Source organism: Zootoca vivipara, chromosome 7, assembly GCF_965207765.1.
Source record: "Zootoca vivipara chromosome 7, rZooViv2.hap1.1, whole genome shotgun sequence".
In the NCBI taxonomy this organism is placed as follows: domain Eukaryota; kingdom Metazoa; phylum Chordata; class Lepidosauria; order Squamata; family Lacertidae; genus Zootoca; species Zootoca vivipara.
In genome coordinates, this window is record NC_142590.1 from 25,869,958 (window position 1) to 25,893,099 (window position 23,142).

At 41.7% G+C, this 23,142-nt stretch overlaps 1 protein-coding gene and 1 long non-coding RNA gene across 2 annotated transcripts in view; one reads left to right on the forward strand and one right to left on the reverse strand.

The window, feature by feature from the left end:
• LOC148685010 (uncharacterized) overlaps positions 1-23,142 on the forward strand; it is a 38,115-nt gene that overhangs the window by 4,945 nt on the left and 10,028 nt on the right. The window lies entirely within an intron of this gene.
• Positions 1,535-21,562, reverse strand: LOC118089222 (calcium-activated chloride channel regulator 1-like). Its single transcript, XM_088673843.1, has 14 exons — positions 21,407-21,562; positions 18,733-18,873; positions 17,080-17,230; positions 16,500-16,608; positions 15,793-15,961; positions 14,254-14,475; positions 10,212-10,436; positions 9,152-9,329; positions 7,845-7,951; positions 6,440-6,670; positions 5,016-5,286; positions 4,299-4,463; positions 2,901-3,149; positions 1,535-2,168 (listed from the first exon to the last, which is right to left on the reverse strand). The coding sequence occupies exons 1-14, from the start codon at positions 21,560-21,562 to the stop codon at positions 1,711-1,713; spliced, it is 2,832 nt and encodes a 943-aa protein (XP_088529969.1). The 3' UTR covers positions 1,535-1,710.

Genomic DNA, 23,142 nt, shown 5'->3' on the forward strand with positions numbered 1-23,142 from the left:
GGCCTAGTATGTAAAATGAAGCCAAGGCCTCCTGTTTTACAGGATCTCGTGGCAGAGGCGGGGTTTGTGGGTGTGGTGTGCTGTTGTGGCTTATCCCTGTGACTGGCCCCATGTGTCCCGATCCATGATCTATTCAGTTTGTCCCCCCCCTCCATGACCGGCGTATCTCAGGACGTTTTTAAGGATGGTATTTATTTTTGTCTTGTGGATTGGGGGGGTAGTGTTGCTAAATGGTAAAGTAAAAACCCCTTACCGTGCAGGGGTCTACATAAATCAAAGGCTGTGCTGTGGCCTGTGCCACCCCCCCCCCCAGGCAGGCCCCGACCTCCACTTGGCAATGTTGGTTTTTTGGTGGTTTTTTGGGGGGAGGCATAGCTGCCAAGTTATCCCTTATTTTAAGGGATTTTCCCTTATGCTGAATAGGCTTCCTCGCGAGAAAAGGGAAAACTTGGCAGCTATGGGGGGGGGTTAGTGGTGCTAAATGGTAAAGTAAAAACCCCTTGCCATGCCCCCAAGTGCGTTGTTGTGGGTTTCCCTCCCCTCCCGGGCCTGTCAGGGGCCTACATTAAACAAAGGCGTAGTGGTATGATAATGGCCGCCTTGGGGGATTTTCAGTTGCTTGGTTGATGATGATGTCATTTGGTTTGTGGGTGTGGCTTAGATTTCACAGGAAGGGAGGGTTTGGAGGAGGGTACTACGCCACTTGAGGGCGCTGTTTGACTTGGTGGAAAAGCAGGTCTGTACCTGGACATGTGTGTGATTTGAGGGATTTTTGCCCCCAACAATGCTCTAGGAGTGGCCTGGATCGTTGTGTCAAAATTTCAGGACGATCGGTCAAGCGGTTACGGAGAAAAGTGTCAAACACAGTTTCACGATTTTTTACATTTTTATATATACAGATCAGGGATTCTAATCTATTTTAAGCTGCAATCACTAACCTGGGAGTAAGTCTTATTGAACACAGATGTGTTTATTTTCATCTATGAAATGTTACAGGGTATGAACATACAATAATAATATAATCTACCTTTCATTGTTTACAATAGATAATATTAATCTATTATTCAAGCTGTGTGTGTATACATTACCATTTAGAATTTTGGGAAACCATGAAATAAACCATAGATACAGAAGGAGTTCTATTTAAAATCATGTAACTAATTATATAATTACACAATGGAGAAAGAGGAATATACTCTCTTTCTCCATTGTATAATTTAGGATAAGTGACTCCTAAAAGTTAATATATAATTATTACATTCCAGTCTCAGAAGTTCTAGGGCTTCAGTATCTTCACTGTTAGATTTGCAAATGCACAAATAATAACTGCAGAGGTACATACTATTATCACAAGTTACAGGTAGGTAGCCGTGTTGGTCTGAGTCGAAGCAAAATAAAAAAAATTCCTTCAGTAGCACCTTAAAGACCAACTAAGTTTATATTTTGGTATGAGCTTTCGTGTGCATGCACACTTCTTCAGATATCTGAAGAAGTGTGCATGCATACGAAAGCTCATACCAAAATATAAACTTAGTTGGTCTTTAAGGTGCTACTGAAGGAATTTTTTTATTATCACAAGTGTTAGGAATAGAATTATACATTAGAAGGAGTGGTATAAATGTTGTTTGGACTAGGAGTAGCTCCAAGTAATGGGGAAACAATCATAACTGCCTTTGCTATATTAGATGCTCCTCCAACATTGTAGTTGTATTACATTCCAGTCTGGGGACTTCTGTTTCTTCGCTTATGTACAACACAGATGGTTATACTTACAATAACACAAATAATGATCACAGAAGCACATACAATGATCACGATTTTGGTAGTGTCATTTATCACACTACCAGTGGGTTTCACATTAGTGGAAGTTGTGTGAGCAGTGGAAGTGGTTGAAGAAATGGGAGTAGTTGGCAATGTGGAAAAAAACACAACTGCTCTTGCTGCATTAGATGGTTTTCCAGTGTTGTTGCTGCCATCAATGGCACGAATGGCAAAGTAGATGGAGGAGCCATTTTCTTTCGTTAACTTTTCTGACTTGTACTGAAAAGATTGTTTGACCCCAGCGACTTCCACTGTCAGTCCAGTAGTGTTCACAGAAGTGGCACTATCAAAACTTGCATCTCTTAATTCTAAGGGATTTTCACTCATTTTTATTTCATATCGTTCAGCTGCAAAATAAAGGACCCACAACAGACATGCTAGATGTACATCTTCAAACATGGATCAAGGAAACAGTGACAAGCCTATCGGTGCATAACTTCCTATCCTCCAGGAACCCTAAGCATATTGCATACCAGCCATTGCATCGTTGTGTGTTGCAGAAGACTTTGGAAAATATTCCAGGGCACACGCTTGGTTCACATGGCCACCATGTCAAAGTTGTTAAGATCAGCTGTCATTCCATGCTAATTTAAAAGCATGGTATTTGTCAGGTATTTGTCAGGGATGTCCAGAACCATTTTTGGTCCAGGGGGACATTTAGAAATCTAAGCACTGTTACAGGCATCAAAAACAACTCATTCCACAGAAGAAAAACTAATGTGGCTCTACCCGCCTGCCCCCACAACACAGGAAAAACAGCTACACCTCCAAACAAATAAAGCATATTCTATACCTAGGAGTCCTTCTGGACTAAAACAAAGCAATGTCTGTGTTAAAACCATGCAGTCAAACACTTGACTTGGCCCAATGAATCCTGGGAACAGTAGTTTAAGGATGCTGGAATTGTAGCCTTGGGAGGGGAGAACTGCAGTCTTCCCAGAGCAACAGTGTCATGCTATTCTAGCATATTACAGGGAGATTAATTCTGGTATAAACCCCTCCCTTGCCATATTTAAATATATATATATCTCTAAGCAAGGGAGTCATACTGGTTGATTAAAACAGGGTTCCACACTTACCTTGTCCGACATCATAGTCATTCCCAGGAGCTGTCCATGACAAAAGGAATTCATCATCATCGGCAGCTAGCTCCACCTCAAGGTCAGTGATTTGACAGGGTGGAAAGACATCTTGGGGTTTTGTACCGGTATTAGGAACTCCTGATACCACAAAAGAACCACCAGATGCAACTCTGCTGAAACTTCCTAGGTTTGCTTGGATTTCATCCTCAGTAGCTTCAGGTCTTGGTGAGTTCATTTTTATTACACCTTCCAAAGAAAGAAAAATTGTGTCATAAGATGTAACTAGAATCTCTGCAAACGTTCTCAGTATTCTGAAAGTCTGTTTGATTTATTTCCTTGTGTGCAAACACAAAAAGAAGACAAGGCATGTATAAGAGGTAATAGGATACCGGTAGCTATCTTCAAATATCTGAAGGGCTATCACATGGAAGATAGAGGAAGCTTGTTTTCTGCTGCTCCAGAGGGTAGGGCCCAAAACAATGGATTCAAACTACAAGAAAGGAGATTGTAACTGCCCCTTGCTGGCAGGGGGACATTCTGATGGCAGAAGCAGTGGTGTGGGTGGGGCACTGCCTCTTGTGTTTCTGCTACCTGTGGCAGGTGCTTCACCTTGCCTCATTGTTGGGCCGGCTCTGCATTCAGTCAACAAGTTGGGCAGCATATAGAATATTGTAGGAGAGTAGAATATGTCAGAGTTGTAAAAGGTAAAGGACCCCTGGACGGTTAAGTCCCGTTAAAGGGGACTATGGGGTGCGGCACTCATCTTGCTTCAGGCCAAGGGAGCCGCTGTTTGTCCACAGACAGCTTTCCAGGTCATGTGGCCAGCATGACTAAACCGCTTCTGGTGCAACGGAAGCCAGAGCGTATGGAAACACCATTTACCTTCCCACCACAGAGGTACCTATTTATCTGCTTGCACTGGTGTGCTTTTGAACTGCTAGGTCGGCAGAAGCTGGGACAGAGCAACGGGAGTTCACCACTGTTGTGGAGGTGCCAGAGATGTATATTCAATATCTGTATTAAATCTAAAAGGTCAACAATGGGGAGGGGAATAGAAGGGAAAGGTTTGCATTTCTCTCGAGACACCCATACTTTGAGAACTCTAGAGCTACATATTACTAGTACAGTGGTGCCTCTGGTTAAGAACTTAAATCATTCTGGAGGTCTGTTCTTAACCTGAAACTGTTCTTAACCTGAAGCACCACTTTAGCTAATGGGGCCTCCTGTTGTCGCCGCACCGCCGGAGCACGATTTCTGTTCTTATCCTGAAGCAAAGTTCTTAACCCAAGGTACTATTTCTGGGTTAGCGGAGTCTGTAACCTGAAGTGTTTGTAACCTGAAGTGTTTGTAACCCAAGGTACCCACTGTAAATGGTTTTTCACAATGAATCCTTACCATTTTCCACAAAACCTGGTATATAGAGTGCTTGACTCTGTCTAGGGACCAGTCTGACATCCTTGTCTTTCCCTTGGACACGCACTTTTAAGTTGTATCTACCATCCTGTGTGAATGATGTGAAATACCTTGAGTAGATTCCATCATGCTTGAGAATATCAGCACCTGAGTACATAAATATTAATACTTAACATCCAAAGCAAACCTCTCACTTGTCATTATAAACCCTACATAACACATGCAGGAGATGTTTGTCTCATAGTAACTGCTGCTGTTTTCATGGAAATAGAAAATATGCCTGACTTAATGTGATAGTATGGAATCATAAGGGACTGATTAGTAATATCTGTACAACGTAAGCCAACACAACTCATGACCTACCAAACCAAAATAATACAATAACATGTATTAGAGCTTGCTGCATGCTCCATTTCCTGCAGTCACAGAGTCCCACCTTTCCCCATATGAACCTGTCCAGACCCTGGAATCACCTGAAGCCTTTCTCTGTGCGCTGTCTCTGAGGGCTGGGTGTGAGAGAGCGTGCCTTCTTTGCAGTAGGCTCCAAATGGGGATATTGGCTCAATGCATCTGAGGGAGCACACCTGGCTGGTTTTGAAAATATCTTTGTAAGAGGCCTTGGAGGCCACTATGTCAAATTAGACAAGACTGGATGTCAGTGAAAAAAATAACAAGATGCATACTGCAATAAATACTTACCTGAACCATTGTCATAAAGCTCAAGCTCTTCAGTTTTTCCTTTCTCATCTTCAACTATGGCTGTGACATTTGCACCTTTAACAGGTAAGAAACCTTGGCTGATTTCTGCATATATGACCATTGGATTAGGATAGCTATTAGTATCTTGATTCATATAGGGCTTCACAAGAACTGGAGGCACAGATGCAGATGCTGCTCGACTGGTTACCATTATTGATATGATTTGCTGTGTTGAATGTGTATTCTGAAGTGAATACTCCCAATCTCCCACCTGCAGATCAAGTGTTGAAATACAAAAGAATATTCAATATACAATATCTAAGGAATTTGAAGAAATACATTTGCTTTTCCTATGGTTGTTGTGTTTTCATAAAGATGGTACAGTATGTCTTTTATGAAAAATGTACTACCAAGAAAAATGGGTACTGGCAGCAGTGTCATCCTGTGCACAGGATGAACTAGGAAATGAAAATGTGTGTGTAGGGAAAAATACAGACAATTCAAACCTGAATTTTGGCACAGGCCCATTGGCAATATGGATTCTATGAGAAAGGGCTTTTGTTCCCTGGAACATGTTACTAAAACAGTTCCTACTCAATACCAAGGCAGAGAACACAGTATGGGATGGAGAAGCCAATGGTGGAAAAAACCCAAGTGGACCTGAGAAGACCAATTCTGAGAAGGCCAATTGGAAGAAGCCAATTGGAAATGGATTACAATGCAGAGAAGTCTTAAACAGCAGAAATCCAAAGAGGCAACACATGTCTGCAAGCCTAATCCTTTTCCTATTTGTTACAGGATTTCTACCTGAAGACCTTAGTATGCATTTGCATGAGTATACTCCATTCTCTGCGTGTTTGGATTTAGCACTCTAGAAGTTTGGAGAGTAAAAGAGGGAAGTAGGCCTTGAAGTTTTAATTAGAAAAAAATATACTTTACCTTCCAAAACATTGGCAAATGATTTTCTGGGTATCATGTGGGCAGGAGCAGGGAAGTGTCCTCAGTTCCCAAATGAGCATTAGGATCAGGGAGCCAAGAAGGAAGCTTGTACAACTTCCCAGTGAGATTCAGCTTCAGCAAAGCTGGCACAGATTCAAGTGGCAGCTGTGAAGGGGCCTTAACACACTTTATGAACCGTTTTAGGGCTTTGGACTTTGCAGACACAACCCTCCGAATCATTGTGTAGGTGGGGAAAATGCTAATTTGGAATACTAAAGTTCTTTAAGACCATCACAAAATGCTACATAGAAGACTTCAGGAAGTAAATGGTTCTTCCAAACTTGCATGATATATCATGCTATTTTAGCTGTAATGGCACAACCCTTTAATAGCACAGCTGTAGTTCCATAAAGCTCTACAAGACAGACATTTCCACATTTTCTGTGTGGAAATTGCAGGAGTTACATGGAAAGCTGAGATTTTACCTCTGCATGTCCACTAATACTGAGTCGAGCAGTTCGGACATTTGTATTATCAATGACAAAGTCGTTCTTGCTGTACTTCTTTCCTTTGGGATCTATCAGAAGAATTCCTGGTGGATATATGCTTGTGTCCCATGTAACAACGAAGAAAGTGTCAATTCCCACTGTTTTATCAATCGTTACAATACCATCAAGCCACTTCATGGAACCAACGTTATGACTTTTACTTTCAAGCTGTTGGTATTAAAAACAAAACATTAAGTATTATGGTAAAAGGTACAAAGGTAAAGGAGCCCTGGATGGTTAAGTCCAGTCAAAGGTGACTGTGGGGTGCGGCGCTCATCTTGCTTTCCAGGCCGAGGGAGCCGGCGTTCGTCTGCAGACAGCTTTCCCAATCATGTGGCCAGCATGACTGAATGGCTACTGGTGCAACGGAACACCGTGACGAGTGCCAGACTACACGGAAACACTGTTTACCTTTTTGCTGTGCTCTTCAGATGAAGGGTGGTATGGAAATTTAAAGAATAATAACAATAATAACATTTTGATGGTGTCTTTGAATTCAACACAAAGCTATGTTATAAGCAGGATACCTGAAAACAGAAATGGTTTTGTAAAAAAAAAAAAAAAACCTAGGACAAATCCGACCAGTGATCAGAAACAAGAGGTTGAAACTGGAAGACACAAATCTAATTCCATAGACCAGAGGTAGGGAAAGTTTGCTCTCAGATGTTGTTGAACTACACTTCTCATCAGCCCTGGCAAGCATGGCTTAAGGCATGATGGGAGTTGTATTTCAATAGCATCTGGAGAACCAAAGGATCACCACACCTGCCACAGAGGAAGAGAAGTAAGCAAGAATTCACCAGGACAGGAGATACATACCACCAGCTTTGTCTCCAGGCATGGGCCTGGCAAGCAAAACAGTTGTAAAAGCAGCTCCAGGGGAGTTTGCACTCTGGCCTGGCTGGGGCACTACTAACTTGTGGGCTCCAACTGGTTGGGGGTATAGCCAAATTTGCTCCTACTTACATATGGGTTTGAATTAGGGATTTCCTACCTTCACCCCCTGGGGAAGCAGGGGCAATGGCCTCCCTACTTGCCCTCTAGATGTAGTCTACGGAAAGGGGGGGGGTAGGAGACTCAGCTGTGCCCTATTTCACAGAGGTGGGAGATAGGATGCTCTTTGTACCGGACCTGAACATTTTGAAATGTTTCAGTTCTGCCAAAATCTGCCTCTGCAATTAGCCTTTCTACCTGGGTATTTCTGTACAATAAGAGCAAATCACAGGCTGTAGAGTTGATTTCACACACTGTTGTTTGCAGTTTTTGTACAGTGCCTAGTAATTATAAGATAAGAATCATTACGATAGGCTACTGCTTGCTCCCAAATCTTTGTAATCCAGACCTGAATCGATTGTTGACTGATATTTCCACTTCCTGAAGAAATTCCAGTGAAAGCATCTATGAGGCCATTGGAATCCAAACTGTCAGTGGCATAAAATTTCAAACCTCCTGAAATGCAATTGATATAATAATTAGAATAATCTATCAGATGGAATAAAATGTATTAGTCGTACCTCTTGTTACGTCAGTCTCCGGTTGTGTTTTTTCAGGATACAAACGCGGAAAATCCGGAAGTGTATAATTCTGGGTTTCGCCACGCGCGCATGCTCAGAAGCGTTTTATCGTGCTGCGTGCGCACAGAAGCAGCGCTCTAGTTGCAGACTTTTTGGGGTGCGAACGGCACCCCGGAATGGATTGAGTCCGTAACTAGAGGTACCACTGTACATTATTGTGCTGGGTCTTGTAGTAGTATATCCAGTATGGTTGCATAAACACTGATCTGAATGGTAGGTGCAGCTTTTTTAATGTTAGGAACTGACAAGGATGCTGACAGGACTCCCAGGGCCCAGATCGCTCCCACACCTCTCCAGAGTCCCAGGTGGCAGGAGTGGTCAGCACTCCTAATGCTGATTGCTTAGCAACACTGATTAAGTGATTAAGCATCCTTAGCAACAGAAGCTTCCCTGTATCTGCCTAATATTTGCCTCCATGTTTTGCTTTCTAATTGATTTCCAATTGACTTACTTTTAAAATAAAAATGAAAGCCAAGAGTTCAGGGGCCCTTCTGGCTTGGAGCATGTATTGCTCCTGCACCCCATGTTGTCTTAGGTGTGGATTATGAGGAGCACCAGCTAAACACACAGACACCTAAAAGGGAGGCCAGGAGTATTTAAACCATTTGGGCTAGAGGCCCATAGCTACAAATTTACATAAATTTGCAAATGCTGATTTATATGTATAGAAGCAAATTTAGACTTCAAATGTCACAAAAGCAAGTCAAACAATCCAAATAATCCAATTCAGGTTCTTAGTTACTTTGCACCCAACCCTAGATCACTCCAAATCAGTTTGTCTTCAATTAATTCACCCTCAGTTAATTTTCAAACAGATCCTGCACCAAATTAGTGCAGTTCTCATTCATTGTCATGCACATCATTATCTAAATAAAGTCATCTTAAATAAATTCATTTCCCCAAACTCATATCCTTACCAACATCAGCCTCCTAATTCAATGTCGTTTAAATGAATCTCTCAACTAACACACATATTACTTGGCTTCCTGAGTAAATCTGTGTGTAAGTTAAACTTTTTTTGGGGACACCAAGTAGCACCAAAGAGTCATGTAAGACATTCTGCTCAATCACTTACCTGTCATATCTGCCAACTTTATTAGTCCTTTGTCAGCTCTTGGTCCCAAAGCAATTGAGTGAATTATGGACCCACTATTTTGAACATCAGTAAAGCAAGAGCTTACACCGCTATCTTCTCCATCTGTCAAGAGCACAATTTCACAGCCTTTGGTATCTGGGTACTTTTTTAAAATCACCTGTATGAAAAAGAGAATTTAAAAATTTAACAGCAACTAGTAATGTAATGTGGGACCCAGGTGGCGCTGTGGTTAAACCACTGAGCCTAGGGCTTGCTGATCAGAAGGTCGGCGGTTCGAATCCCTGTGACGGGGTGAGCTCCCGTTGCTTGGTCCCAGCTCCTGCCAACCTAGCAGTTCGAAAGCACGTCGAAATGCAAGTAGATAAATAGGAACCGCTAAAGCGGGAAGGTAAACGGCGTTTCCATGTGCTGCTCTGGTTTGCCAGAAGCGGCTTTGTCATGCTGGCCACATGATCTGGAAGCTATACGCCGGCTCCCTCGGCCAATAATGCGAGATGAGCGCGCAACCCCAGAGTCGGTCACGACTGGTCCTAATGGTCAGGGGTCCCTTTACCTTTTACCTAGTAATGTAGAAGCAATGGGACACTTTGTGCTTAAGATGTAAGAGAAACTTGCTGAAAAGCTCTACAAGTGTGTTGTGTTGCATTGTTGATTGACAAAAGTGTGTATTAATTTTCTACCTGTGACAGAAGTAGACTTTGGTGAGATGGGTGTGATATGATTTCATGTTGAAATAGCATTTGCTACTTCACTAATTTTAAAAGATAGTGAATATGGGCAGAATCAAAATGGGTTGTTCTGCCCGCTGCCCATGTGTTCTTTCACTATGTTTGCCATAGCATTCCCTGGAAACACATATCTGCACTGTGGGCTGGCCAAAGCTTTCTGAGGCAAATGAGAAAATTGTGCTTCCTCCAACCTAGTATTCAGAGGTAGCATGTCCGATGCATTTCTTGCTCCCTTGCTGATTCTGGATGGCTTTGCTGGACCCAAATCCTTCCCACTGCACCACAATAAGCATCTGGAAAAACTACTTTACCTGAAATCCTGTTTGCACTCCAGCACATATGGTAGTTCCTCCACCAGCTGTGGTAGGCAGTAAGGCTTTAAGTTTTTCACGCACACTGTCATTGCTGATCAGTTGCAAATCGGACTTAATTTGTGCTATGGAATTGAATGTGACAATTCCAACCCAGGATCCCGCTTCAATAATCTGTAGAAGGAATATTTCTGCTGCTTGCTTCAGTCGGTTGATGCGATTGTACTGCATATGAATTAAAAAACAACATCCATAGAGCTGTCAGTGGTTTGCCGAAAGCAAATAAAAATTGATAGTTAGGAAAAATTATAAATAAATGCAAAAATATATTAAAGGTAAAAACACCACTTTAGTTCTCACTGTTGGAAGCTATAGTGGTGAAGTAAAAGAATATGATAGAAGGATGGACAACTTATTTATTAAAATAAGAGGGAGCAGAATATAAAGTAAAAGAATTTAAGGAATTACAGTAATCGGGAAAATTAACAACATGGATACACTATTATTTAAACGAAGTATTTAAGAAAGATAGGATACAAGGGTTTGGGAAACAAATATCACAACTGGAGAGAGACCTGTTGGAATGTAATGTAAAAGTGCTGTCTAAAATATATAAGATATTATTGGAATGGGAGACAAAGGATGAGCAAGTAAAATCTTCAATGATACATTGGGTAATAGATATTGGTCATAATATAGATATGGAAGCATGGGAATGATTGTGGAATATGGATATAAAATTTACAGCATGTTATGGTCTTAAGAGAAAATTATATGAAAATGATATATCAATGGTACCTAACACCGAGTAAATTGGCAAAAACGTATAAATCCAAATCCAATAAGTGTTGGAAATGTAAAGAGAAAGAAGGTTCTTTTTGTCATATGTGGTGCTCTTGTAGTAAGGTTAAAGCTTACTGGGAAACAATATATAATGAACTGAAAAAGATGTTTAAAACAATGTTTGTTAAAAAAAAACAACCCAGAAGCTTTCCCTTTGTAAATTATAGGGACAGAATACCCAAGCTAGAAATTTATTCATGTATGTGACTTCAGCAGCAAGAATGTTGCTTGCCCAAAATGGAAAGAAGAAGTCCTAGCAAAAGAAGAATGTATACAAAAACTTATGGAATATGCAGAAATTGTGAAACTTACTGGAAAAATAAGAAATCAAGATAACAAACTGTCAGGGGGACTCCTTACAGGGACCCTTCCACAGTCATCCTGACCAGCACTTCGCCCAGTGACAGCACTAGCAGCGGGTCAGGAGGAGGGAATGAGGAATGGAGCAGGGTGGAGAGAGGACTCTCAGACGCGTCAGAGCCAAGGCACCGACTCAGCTGGCCAGAGAGGGAAGGGCAGCGCAGCGAGGTGCCGGAGCCTCTGCAACGCTCCAGCCAGAGGACAGGAGAAGGAACGCAGCCCTTTCCGGTGCCCGAATTGAGGCACGTGCCCACACGCAGGGCTTGGGGGAAGCGCTTTGGGGTGCCCAGGCTTTTATGCTGGCCGAAGAGCCGGAAGCAGCCATTGCCGGGTTCTGAATCGGACTAGGCGGTCATGTTTTCTGATATCTCTGCACTGTAAATAATATGCACAATAAAACTCTGAAGGACAGAGCGGACTGGGGCGTCTTTACTCGAGAGTAGCCGCAACAATCCCCTGACACAAACTTTTTATAAAAGAATGGAAATGGTTTATTGAATATTTACAAATATAAACAGATAAGAACATTGTCAGGATTATTGTAATAACCTGCAGTTGTATAAGAGTAGATATTTAAAGTTGAAGAATAAATGAGCAAATTAAGTTAATTTGGATATGCAGAAAATATTAAAAAGAAATTTAAGGAACCGCAGAAAGAGGAGGAAGGAAGTCAAGTTTTGAAATATTAAAATTATTGTAAAATTATTGAAATGTATAAAATTGAAAATAATAAAATATATTTAAAAATTGATAGTTGTACTTTATAAATACAGATTGATAAACATATATGAATACTATATAGACAAAATGCAACAACATTTATGGATATCCTGAATTACCTTTTACATATTTTGATTTGGGGTGCAATATATCTGGAGATTTTCTTGCAGATGCTGCATTGAAATGGATGCTCAAGAGTATCGTTCATTTCAATGGGGTTGTACCATGAATTGTGCTCTTGGAGAATAATTATTCTATGTTTTTCTGACTGTTTTACAAATGTCGAAATGCTTCTATCTCCTAGGCAAATATAAACTCATATCCAGAACCTTGTTTTTATTTGCTTAGCTATTCTTTAGTTAGTTTGAAGCAGGGCTTTTTAAAGGGGATACTCAAGGGTATACAGTACCGGCACCACTTTTGTTGTTAAAAAGTGTGACACTTAACTAACAACTTCATGGTGAGTACTGGCATCTATTTTTCTAGGGGGAAAAGGCACTGGTTTGATGATAGAAACATAGCAGAGTATATCTCAAATGATTCAGGGATTATCATCAGAAAATGAGCTCTGAGAACACACATTAAGCCCTACTCACAGGACTCCTCCAACTCCACCACATTTTAACAGTGAACTTTTCTAGCAAGGAGCCTTGTGTATCTGTTAAAGCTTCCTGCCCTGTTGAGGGTGCTGAAAGACCAGGTTGATTTTGCCAGAAGTCTGAACTGATTGCTTGCAGTAGGGTTTTTGCCTTCCGTCCTTCCCAGTGGTAGGGTGAAAGACAGGCCAACAGCAGGTGGAGCCAGAACCAATGATAGGCAGAGCCAGCTAATTCTAGTATTGCCCCATCCTCTTCCTTGTGTTGAGTAATACAAGGGCATCATTGAGACAAAAGATAAGGAAGCTGGCAGGCAGAGCCACTCCCTGGACTAATTTTAAGAAAGTAGGCATGCAGGAGCTGGCTGGGGGCAAACTGAGATTGGTCAGGCAGTGCCCAGTTCACCTTAATAAAGCAGCCATGGCTCCTTCCCTTGCTCAGTATTGGCTCCACCCCACCATGTTTTCCCATTCCCACACTCTATCTCTTCCTTTGGGATCTCCACACCCGCATGAAGCTAGGCAGTGGGTTTAATAATGTTCCAATGTTACACTACAGGTTGCCCATTCCTAGCCTAGATCTTCTGTTTGATTTAGTTGCTGTAGTTTAGTAAAGATCCAGATTAAACTATCTAATTGTGGGATAACCAGCCTCATATAACCAACATGCTTAAGTCTAATTAATGCATGAAGAGATTAATACCATAGAGTAAGATGTCCTGCCAGGCGTAGCTAGGTCACCCCACCCTCACCTTGGGAGGAAGATAATCAAGCCTATTGTTCCCCTTCAGCCTAACTTAACCAATGTTAATTTTTTTCTTTTTCTATGCTAGGGAAACTTTGGAAAGAACTCAGAAAGGGATATTTTAAAGGTCTAACAGTCTGTGTTTCCATGTTTTACAGTGGTACCTCGGGTTAAGTACCCAATCCGTTCCGGGGTGCCGTTCGCACTCTGAAAAGTATTTAACCCGAGCGGTGCTTTAGAGCATGCACGAAGCACCGATAGAGCAAAACGCGCAGAACGCTTCTGCGCATGCACGAAGCATGCAGAACTCTTCGCATGCACTAAGCTCATAGAAAGCTTCTGCGCATACGCGCACGGCGGAACCCGGAAGTGTTTCCTTCCGGGTCCGGCGATTACGCAACCCAAAAGTACACAACCCACAGTGTACTCAACCCGAGGTATGACTGTACTTTGCTGTGTATTTGGTGATTTAAAATATCTGCTGGGGTTCTTTCACCAAAGAGCACTTGACCCAAACCTGGATCTTGGCATCCAGGGAATCCTCCTTTTATATACTGTACCTATTTTTGCCCTTACCACCAACCCTAATCAGGTAAACCAAAATTGACCTTCACTCTTTCTAACACAGAATGCCATTTTTTTTAAATAATAATAATAATAATAATAATGATAATAAATGCTGCTGCTGTAATTCCACACACACACACACACACCGGTAATTCCGAACCCTTGAATTTTTTTGGAAATATTTCCTATGGACATGTAAATCACAGACTTACTGAATCCATACTTCCAGAAACATCAAGTACTAGGCACAAAACTCTGTCTCGTGTTTGCAGCAAGGAGATAGTGGGATCAGGTGGAGGGGCAGTTATTGGAGTTGAATTATTAAAGTCAGGAGATTTCTTAATTACTTCCCAGGTGCTCATGTAGTTGCACAGTTTATTCTGCATATTTGTTGCTTTCATGTTATGGTTGTTTTCATTACAGAACTGAGTAACCTAAATAAAAGAGAAGGAGAACTGGTCAAGATCACACACTTCTTAGCAATTCCTAACAGCCTTTCCTTATGAAGTGGTGCTGTGAAAGTGGACATTTTTTGTCATACAAAAATGGCTGCAGGGTGTTATTTGGGTTTTTCTTTGTAGGCATTTGTTGCCCTTTATCTCACCCCCCCCCCCAAAAAATGTAGTGACAAGCGTCTCCAAAGAGCCTGTTTCTGTTCACCCACTGGTCCCATGTCCAACAGAGTTAATAAGTTTGCAGCGGAGAGTGTCAGTGCTTGTGTGTGGCACCCAGGACAGTGGCAGACTTTGGGCTCTCGCATTTCAGCAGCCTTCTGTGTGAAGTTAAAATTTGCCCTCCCCGCCTCTTGCGCTCCGTTCTACAACATTTGGCACCCCCTGCAGCAGTGGCACCCTGTGCAATTCACAGTTGCAGCACCCTAAAACCGCCTCTGCCCAGGATCCCATCTCTTTACAAGGCAGTTGAGCGCCAATAAGGGAGCTTCCTCTGCTTATCCTGTAGCTACAAGGGTATCTCATTAATTTGTACTCTTTTTCAGAGGGAAGGGTAGGAAGAAATAGCTGGGCAGCTGCTGAAACTTGGCTAAATGAGGAGGAGGCTTGTATTGGGTGTAGCTAAGTGCTATCCCTTGTTTTCCAGTATCCCATAAGAGGGAAGAAGCAGTTCCCTTTGGGGACAGAGGCAGCAGGTCCTTTCTTGCACAGGCAGCCTAATCACTAATACTCGATTCTGACCTGCAGAATCAATCCAATGCCCATCAACTGGGGGGAGGGGGTCAGCCCACTCAAAGATTTTATTGGGGAGCCCACAGGGACCTTGGCCCCTAGGAGTTGGCTCCTGTGCTCCTAGAGCAATATATATATCAGGAGGCTTAGTTTATTCAGAATTGAATATACACTTCCAGAATTAATGCTAAATACATTACTTCAGATAAATGAGCCACCATAGCCGCTAGAGGACCATGAAAATTTGTGCTCCAGGCTTTTTGGACCCATGTTCTATCTGAAACCAAAGGGGTGCAATGCTTGTCAGATGTGATTTTTTTTCCAGCTCTCCTACCCAACTACTAGGTCAATACCATGGTTTTTTTGGAGACACAGTTTCTCCCAACCTTAGTGAAACAGCCAGCAGAAGCTTGAAATTATTTTATATTAGTGGCAGGATTTAAACTATAATCTTAAGAAATAATATTTAATTTAGCCAAAGTTGAGTATGGACAACATCTTGCATTTTTCAAGACAGCGACTAAATAAGGAAGCCTATAGCTTCCAATTGACATTACGCATACTTACTGAAGAGAGACTTTGCATGTACATTATAGATGCTTGAGCAGTCTGCGTTTTGTCTGGAATGAACTGGCATCCAGCTTCATACAGCTGAGTTCGGCTTTCAACTTTGCATTTTCTCGTTTTTCCTGGGCTAATTGGGAATATATATTGACCAGTGACACCAGCAGAGCATCTAATCAGTATAATAGAAGGAAATATAGTTAGTTAAAAAGTCAATATGTGGATCTCATATTGTACTCGTTTTTTTTAATTGCAAGGGTTTCTTGGAAAAATATAACAAATAATCATGCAACGCTTAGACATTCATATATAAAAATGGGAATCAGGACTTAGCAGACTGATTCTGGACAAAATATTTTAAAAGGTTATGGAAGAATATTAGACATTATTTATGAAGTTGATCATTCTGCTCCCCACCTTCTGCCATGCTTACCATGGTGGGGTCCCCACTGTGGAGGCCCCACAGGCAGGAGAGGGGAGTTTGGGTTGTGCTCTACCTTGTACTTATAAATATATGTTTAATGATTTCATCAACTTCTTCTTTTTTTCACCCCCAGTCGGGAATCTAACTGTATTCCCTACAATACCACCAAATTATAGGTTAATCCTCTGGACAATTATTCATACCACAACCAAACTAACAAACCCAAGGCAAACATCAGCCGTAAAGGATTTGTTATATCGTTCGAGGTATACATTATGGACGGTACCTTGTTGCTTCAGCTTGCTTTATCCCAGTAGTATAGAAAGGTGCATCATTGTTATATTCATCAAAGACTCCCCATCTGAGATGAGCCCATTCATGAACAAACACTCTGCCTGTGGAAGACCATTGACAAAGCTATTTGTTACACACTTCAGGTGTCCTGGGTACTAAATACAGTGGATCCCTCATGCAGAACCAAATTATTTACTCAGCTTCTTGCAGAAAAGGGCATTCCTCTGCTATGTACATTTTTGTCAATTGTTGATGACAAGCTTTTAAGGGCCAATATGGAAATGGAAGTCAAAGTGCTTAGTCTGAAAGCATATGATACAGCAAGCTTCCTGAAGTGAAACAAAAACAAGTTCAGCTGGCTTCAGAAAGCAAGCTTTTATGGTCTGAAAATGTTCAGATGAACCTAACATGAAACTATTGCTAATTCCTTATATAAACTTAGGAGATATTAAGCATATAAAACCAAACCATGGTTTCTCAGTTCTTGCTCTGTTTACTGTCTTTTGAAACATTGACTATTTAAGACTGTAGTAATAAATACAGATAATTTAAGATGAATTAACAGGTACTACCTCGTGATCCATAAACAGCATGCAAACTGTCATTGGTCAGGAAATTAGGAGTGAAATGAATGTATCTTCCCTTTTCCCCACATCCGCCATACTGCAAGGTGTAAGGATCATCTCCATATTTCTGGTAAGGCTCTGCCACTATGACATCAGCCTAAAGTAAAATAGAACCTGGTTAAAAGATCACCAAAATACCTTTGCTATTAATACTATATGGTGGGGTTTGCCTCAGCAAACCACCCTCAGATTTTTGTTCTGAATAGAAAGGCACAATTCTGGACTGTAGGGCTGAACGGAAGTTTTTGCCTGAAACAAAAATCTCTTAAAACAGTTGGGGATTCCTTATTTCTTTTGAGTAAACACCTAGGAGACCCTTTGGTCATGAAGCTCACTGGGTGACCTTGGGCCCATTCACCGCCTCTCAGCCTAACCTACCCCACAGGTTGTGCAGGTTAAATGAGGAGGGATAAACTGTGTACGCCACCTTAAGCCCCTTGGGGGGGAAAGGTGGAATATGAATGCAATAAATAACAACAAGTCCAGCGTTCCGACCCTAACAGCAATTACCTAGAAGCGAACAGACAGGCAAGCAACAGCTAGTATTCAGAGACTCATTCCTTTTCAATGGGAAGTTACATTGAGGTATTATGGCTAACAGTCATGGCTAGAGATATCTTCCATGAATTTGTCTCAGCCCTTATTAAAGCTACCAAAGCCAACAGCCACCATCACTTCTACACTAACCCTAAGGGTGCAGTCCTTAACCCCCGCCCCAGAACTCTGCTGCTTGCAATGGTCATGACGGAAGGGGTGGGATGGGCAGCTCCCATTGGGCCTAAAGCTGGCACACAGTGGCAGTGAGACTGGCTTGGCGATCCAGGTTGCCTCGGTCCCTTCCTGCATCCCAGAACATCCCATTTGGGGAAGTCCGCTGCCTAGCCCTGGAATGCACATTCCGTGGGTAGAAGAGGAAATGCTGCGCTGGCATGTCACTCCATGGCAGCCAGGAGGAGACTGGCTTAGCTGGGAGAGCCACCCCTCCATCTAAGCCACCCCTACTCTCACAGGTAAAGGTAAAGGGACCCCTGACCATAAGGTCCAGTAGTGACCGACTCTGGGGTTGCGGCGCTCATCTTGCTTTATTGGCCGAGGGAACCAGCGTATAGCTTCCAGGTCATGTGACCAGCATGACTAAGCCGCTTCTGGTGAACCAGAGCAGCACACGGAAACACTGTTTACCTTCCCGCTGTAGCGGTACCAATTTATCTACTTGCACTTTGACGTGCTTTCGAACTGCTAGGTTGGCAGGAACAGGGACCAAGCAATGGGAGCTCACCCCATTGTGGGGATTTGAACTGCCGACCTGCTGATCGGCAAGCCCTAGGCTCAGTGGTTTAACCCACAGCACCACCCGCGTCCCTCTACTCCCACCTGTAGGGAGGTTGTATTACTTGGTAAATTGCATGCAGCTCACTTATATGGATCTTTAGCAAAATGTAAGCCCAGGAATATCTGAAGGATTCTCCCCACCACCCCATGCGAATATTAGATCAGTCTTATTTTGCAATTTCTGCCCCAATGTTTATTGTTATTTGCCACAATATTCTTTTAAATCCCTCAAGTACATTTAAATTTAAATGCATACGCCTCACTTACCTTGTCATAGGATTCTGTAGCTACTCTTCCATATTCAATTTTTGCTGCCCATTTCAAAGGAATTATAACTTTTACAGACTTGAAATAAAATCTTTGTTCTGTGGCATTGAAGAGGTAAGCAGATGCCTCTTTAAGCATATCCTACAAGGAAAATAATGAGTGTTCAGCGACTAGCATTCACATTCACACTTGTAGAACGTGCATTGGGTCTTTTCTGCCCTCCCTCCCGAACCTGGAGGTAATTCATTTGAAAAGGTTGTGGGATGGGCAGCCTTCCCTATCCTCCAATCTTTAAGTAGATGATAGATGCCCTTCATGTGCTCATATTCTCTAATGGTTTGAACAGCAACCTGATATATAGGAATTCAACATACAAAACCATTCTTAGTTTGGTTTGAAGCAGTGAGAAAAGTTGTGTCTCTTAACTTTCTGGGTGTGTAACCATATTGTTTATTCAGGCTTGCACTGCATAGAGTGTACAACCATCCCTGTTTAGTGAAAAAGCCATTACTAAGCCTAAGAGACAATTAACAGAAAATTCCCTAGTGGGATATTTGTATATTTTGGGAATTATCTCCCCAAGAAAGCTTGTCTACTGCCTACTCTAGGAATGTGTGTGTGTGTGTGTGTGTGTTAATTTTTATTTTATTTGCATTTTAATGAGAATCTAACTAATTTGCATTTCCCAGACCAATACATGAACCCTAAACACTCCAGCCTTCAAAATTTGCACTTTGCCGAATTGTTCAGTGTAGTTCCCTAACCAAGCCATGTACACTAAAATGCATCTATTGGGGGAAAGTGGATACAGAAATGTAGGTATAAGAAAAAATATCAAACAAATATTATATTAGGGAAATTCTCTCTTCATATATACACACTTGTAAAAACTGCATATGATAATTTGTTTAGTAGGATAAATTCACCCATAAATATCTCCACCCTCATTTACAAATAAAGCAATACAATATAGAATAAAATACAAAGGGTTAGATCCATGCTAAGACTGTAACCCAACTCCCTCTTATGCCAAGCTGGGAGAATTGGACTGAATGGCGGTATCTCTGTGCCCACTTCCACTGGTTCAGTTGGTCTCCCACTGGTGCCAGAGTGACAGTTGTGCCGCTTCATCAGGGCAGACTCCCCCTTCTGCCTACTGAATGCCTGAGCAGATGGAAAGTCTGTCCAAAGGCACCAAAATGGATCATTGTGAGGCCAAGGTGGTGCTGAGCAGGACCGGGATCTGCTCGCCAGCTTGGATCTGGCACAGGAATTGCAGAGCCTCCAGTGTCCCTATTTTCCAGGCACGTCCCTGATTTAGGGAAGCGGTCCCAGTTTCTGATTTTATCCTGGAATGTCCCGTTTTTCCTTAGGATGTCCCTATTTTCATCAGAGAAATGTTAGAGGGTATGCAGTGGCAAGCTTAGACTGCCTTGTAAGTTAGGCTTCAGTTTATGCTCACTTATCTGGGTGTACAACCCATCAAACTCAAACCTCTGAACAGACATGCATAGGAACGTGCTGTTTGTTTCACTTAGTTCTTATTGAAACTACGTAATGGGATATAAGCCATGACCAGCTCACTGCACTGATTTTAATGGGACCTAAGTTCAGCTAACGCCCCGTGATCTAGCTTATTGCAAAGCAATAATCAAATCAAAATACTGATAAAAATCAGCATAAAACAGCACAGTTAAAACTGAAAGTTAGAACGCTATGGAAAATAAAATGCCTATGTATGGCACTAAAAAGACATTGATGTAGGCAAGAGATTGATGAAATATTTTGGTTTTTCTCAATTTATCCTTTTTCCATTCTTAAATTTAATTCTCCACAGCACTTTTTGATTGATTAATTGATTTTATTTTTTTAAAAAAAAACCTCAACAAGATTCACCAGCATTTTAGTATGAATTTCTCCTGCTAATATTTTTAACTGAAGAGTGGCCTATAAATTCTTAAAAGAAAATTTAAAAAACTATACACATATATACAAATGTGGTCTAAGATACCTTGATTAGACATTTAAAAAGGTTTTGTGTTTATATGTTGCCCCTCAGTTTATTTCCATATCACATACTATCCTGATAATTGGTGCCCACACAGCTCTAATTGGTTAATGAGGCACTTCCACATCTAATGGTCAAAACCAGCGCAACATTTACCCCAGAGTATTTACCTCTGACACAGAGCTAACAAAACCACACTTAGCTCTTCACCACCATCCTTCCTTCCTTTTGCAATTTTCAGGCTGCCAGTGCCATTAATTATAGAGCCAAATCTGCACCGCTAATTCACAAGAGGGACATATAAGACGGCTTGGATTCACCACAAGTTTTGCAGAAATGAAAAAAAATATTCGGGGGGGGGGGGACGGGACAAAAACCTTGAGGTTTGGGACACACCTTAAAAAACAGCCTAATGAGAACTAAATGGTGGTGGAGACAAAGAGAAGGTAGATTGGATTATCCTAGAGGAAGATGTAGCTGAATAGAACAAGGAAGAGGAGCACCCCACACTTTGACATTTTCTTGTGGGTCCCACCTATAAGCTTGGGCGCAGGGGTGTCTGGTACCACCCTGGAACCTATGCTTGCAAGATGCACGCTGCATTTTTCCAGCATATCACTGATGGGACAGTGATTCAATACATTCAGAAACATCTAACCACCTTACCTTTATGTTGTCAACAATTTTGTTGTCTTCAGCTACTGCAGGATTGATTGCAATGACAATGTCTTCAAACCCACCGCTGTTGAGCTTTACCATGGTACCCGTCGCCCCACGTAGGAATTGTAATGCCAACAGAAGAAGCCACTGAGTGAACACCATCTTTGCTTCTGCCACTTACTCCTGTCCCACAGAAAGGACTAATAGAACGAGAGGGCTATTTATGCAAGTGCATAACTGCTTGCTTTATGACAGGACTTTGTTCCGTCAAGGAAATTCTGCTATTTTTCTATTTCCTGTTAGTGCCATCTTCAGGTAACAACTGGGGAATCTTTAAGGAATGTTGTAAATTTATCCAACCCTGCACTTCCTTGTTCTGCTCACCATTAATACATTGCAAACTTTTTCTGAAGGTGTTGATATAAAGTTAGTCATAGCAACAGTTCAGATTTCCTTATTAGCGAAGCCTTATAAGCAAGGCCTTATTAGCTGTGCTTTGGTTTCCAAACATTTTGGAAGTTGAACAGATTTCCAGAATGGATTCCGTTTGACTTCCAAGGTACGACTGTATTTATTGAATTTATACCCTGCCCTGTACCCACAAGTCCCTTTAATAGAACAGCATTTATAAGGACTTTGAAATATTGGAATTCAGCAACCAGTTGTGTGTTAGATGACACAGTGGACTTTGGTTAGGGGTGCAGAGTGTACACTTCAGGGGGCGCTAGTGAGCAAGAGCCGAGGGATTATGTAATCCAAGCAGACTGAGGTCTGTCCTCCATGAGTGACGCTTTGCACATGATGAATCTCCTACACCGACTTCTTTTCTGTGGAAGAAACGAAAAGTTAAATGAGAATGAGCAAAAATAAAATCCTCAGGCGTCACCTGTGATGGGCTTTTGCATACATACTGTATGCATGTAATGTTTTCTACAAGCCTTTATAGTTCTGTATTTCGACTGGCAGGTGAAGTGCTATGCCTTCTGAAAGGCAGGGCAAGGCTGCCCTTCTATAAAAATCTTTGACAGCAAAGGTCAGCTTGACAAGGAGGGCTGGGTCACTTATAGCATAGGCAAAGAAATTCCTGTTACTGGTTTATCAGATAATCACATAGGTATGCTTTTAATACATGCCAGGAAATATCTTTCTCACCCACAATGATACAGTTATTTATTTACCCTTTATCTTCTTGTCACGTAAGATGACACCAGACAGGGTATCTGAAGAAAAGCTCATACCTATGACAAACTTAGTTGGTCTCTAAGGTGCTACTGGAAGGAATTTTTTTTTCTGACTACGTCAGACCAACACGGCTACCTACCTGTAACTAGTGCTGTTTGTAGAACACATTAAAAAAATCTATCACAAATTACTATTTTTAATTTGGACACTGATCTCTTTATGAAGGGTTCCTTCTTGTTGTCTCTATAACAGGTATGGAGAACCTTTGACCTTCCAATTATTGCTGGACTACAACTCTGATCAGTTCCAGTAAGCAGGCACCATATCCAGGGATGATGGCAGTTGTAGTTCTACACTGTTCTGTACTATCCCCGAAGGCTGGGTCCTACAATTCTGTAGGCATAGGTCATCACAAGCAAACAACCTTGTGTCACATTCTAACATACAGTATTACTATCATACAGTGCTATTTTCTAGAAAAGGGGGTGCCGAAACACACCATGAACTCCTTCATTCATAAACTTTATTGCGTTAGCCGAAGGCCATGGCATCATTCACAA

What these genes read in the sequence shown, in the direction of transcription:
- LOC118089222 (XM_088673843.1), bottom strand. Translation starts at nt 21,562, where the DNA reads ATGGTGTTCACTCAGTGGCTTCTTCTGTTGGCATTACAATTCCTACGT. An exon ending in AAGCAAGCTGAAGCAACAAG is followed by an intron (nt 15,962 to 16,499) that starts GTACCGTCCATA and finishes TATACTGATTAG; the next exon opens with ATGCTCTGCTGGTGTCACTG. An exon ending in TGACTATGATGTCGGACAAG is followed by an intron (nt 2,169 to 2,900) that starts GTAAGTGTGGAA and finishes TTTATTTTGCAG; the next exon opens with CTGAACGATATGAAATAAAA.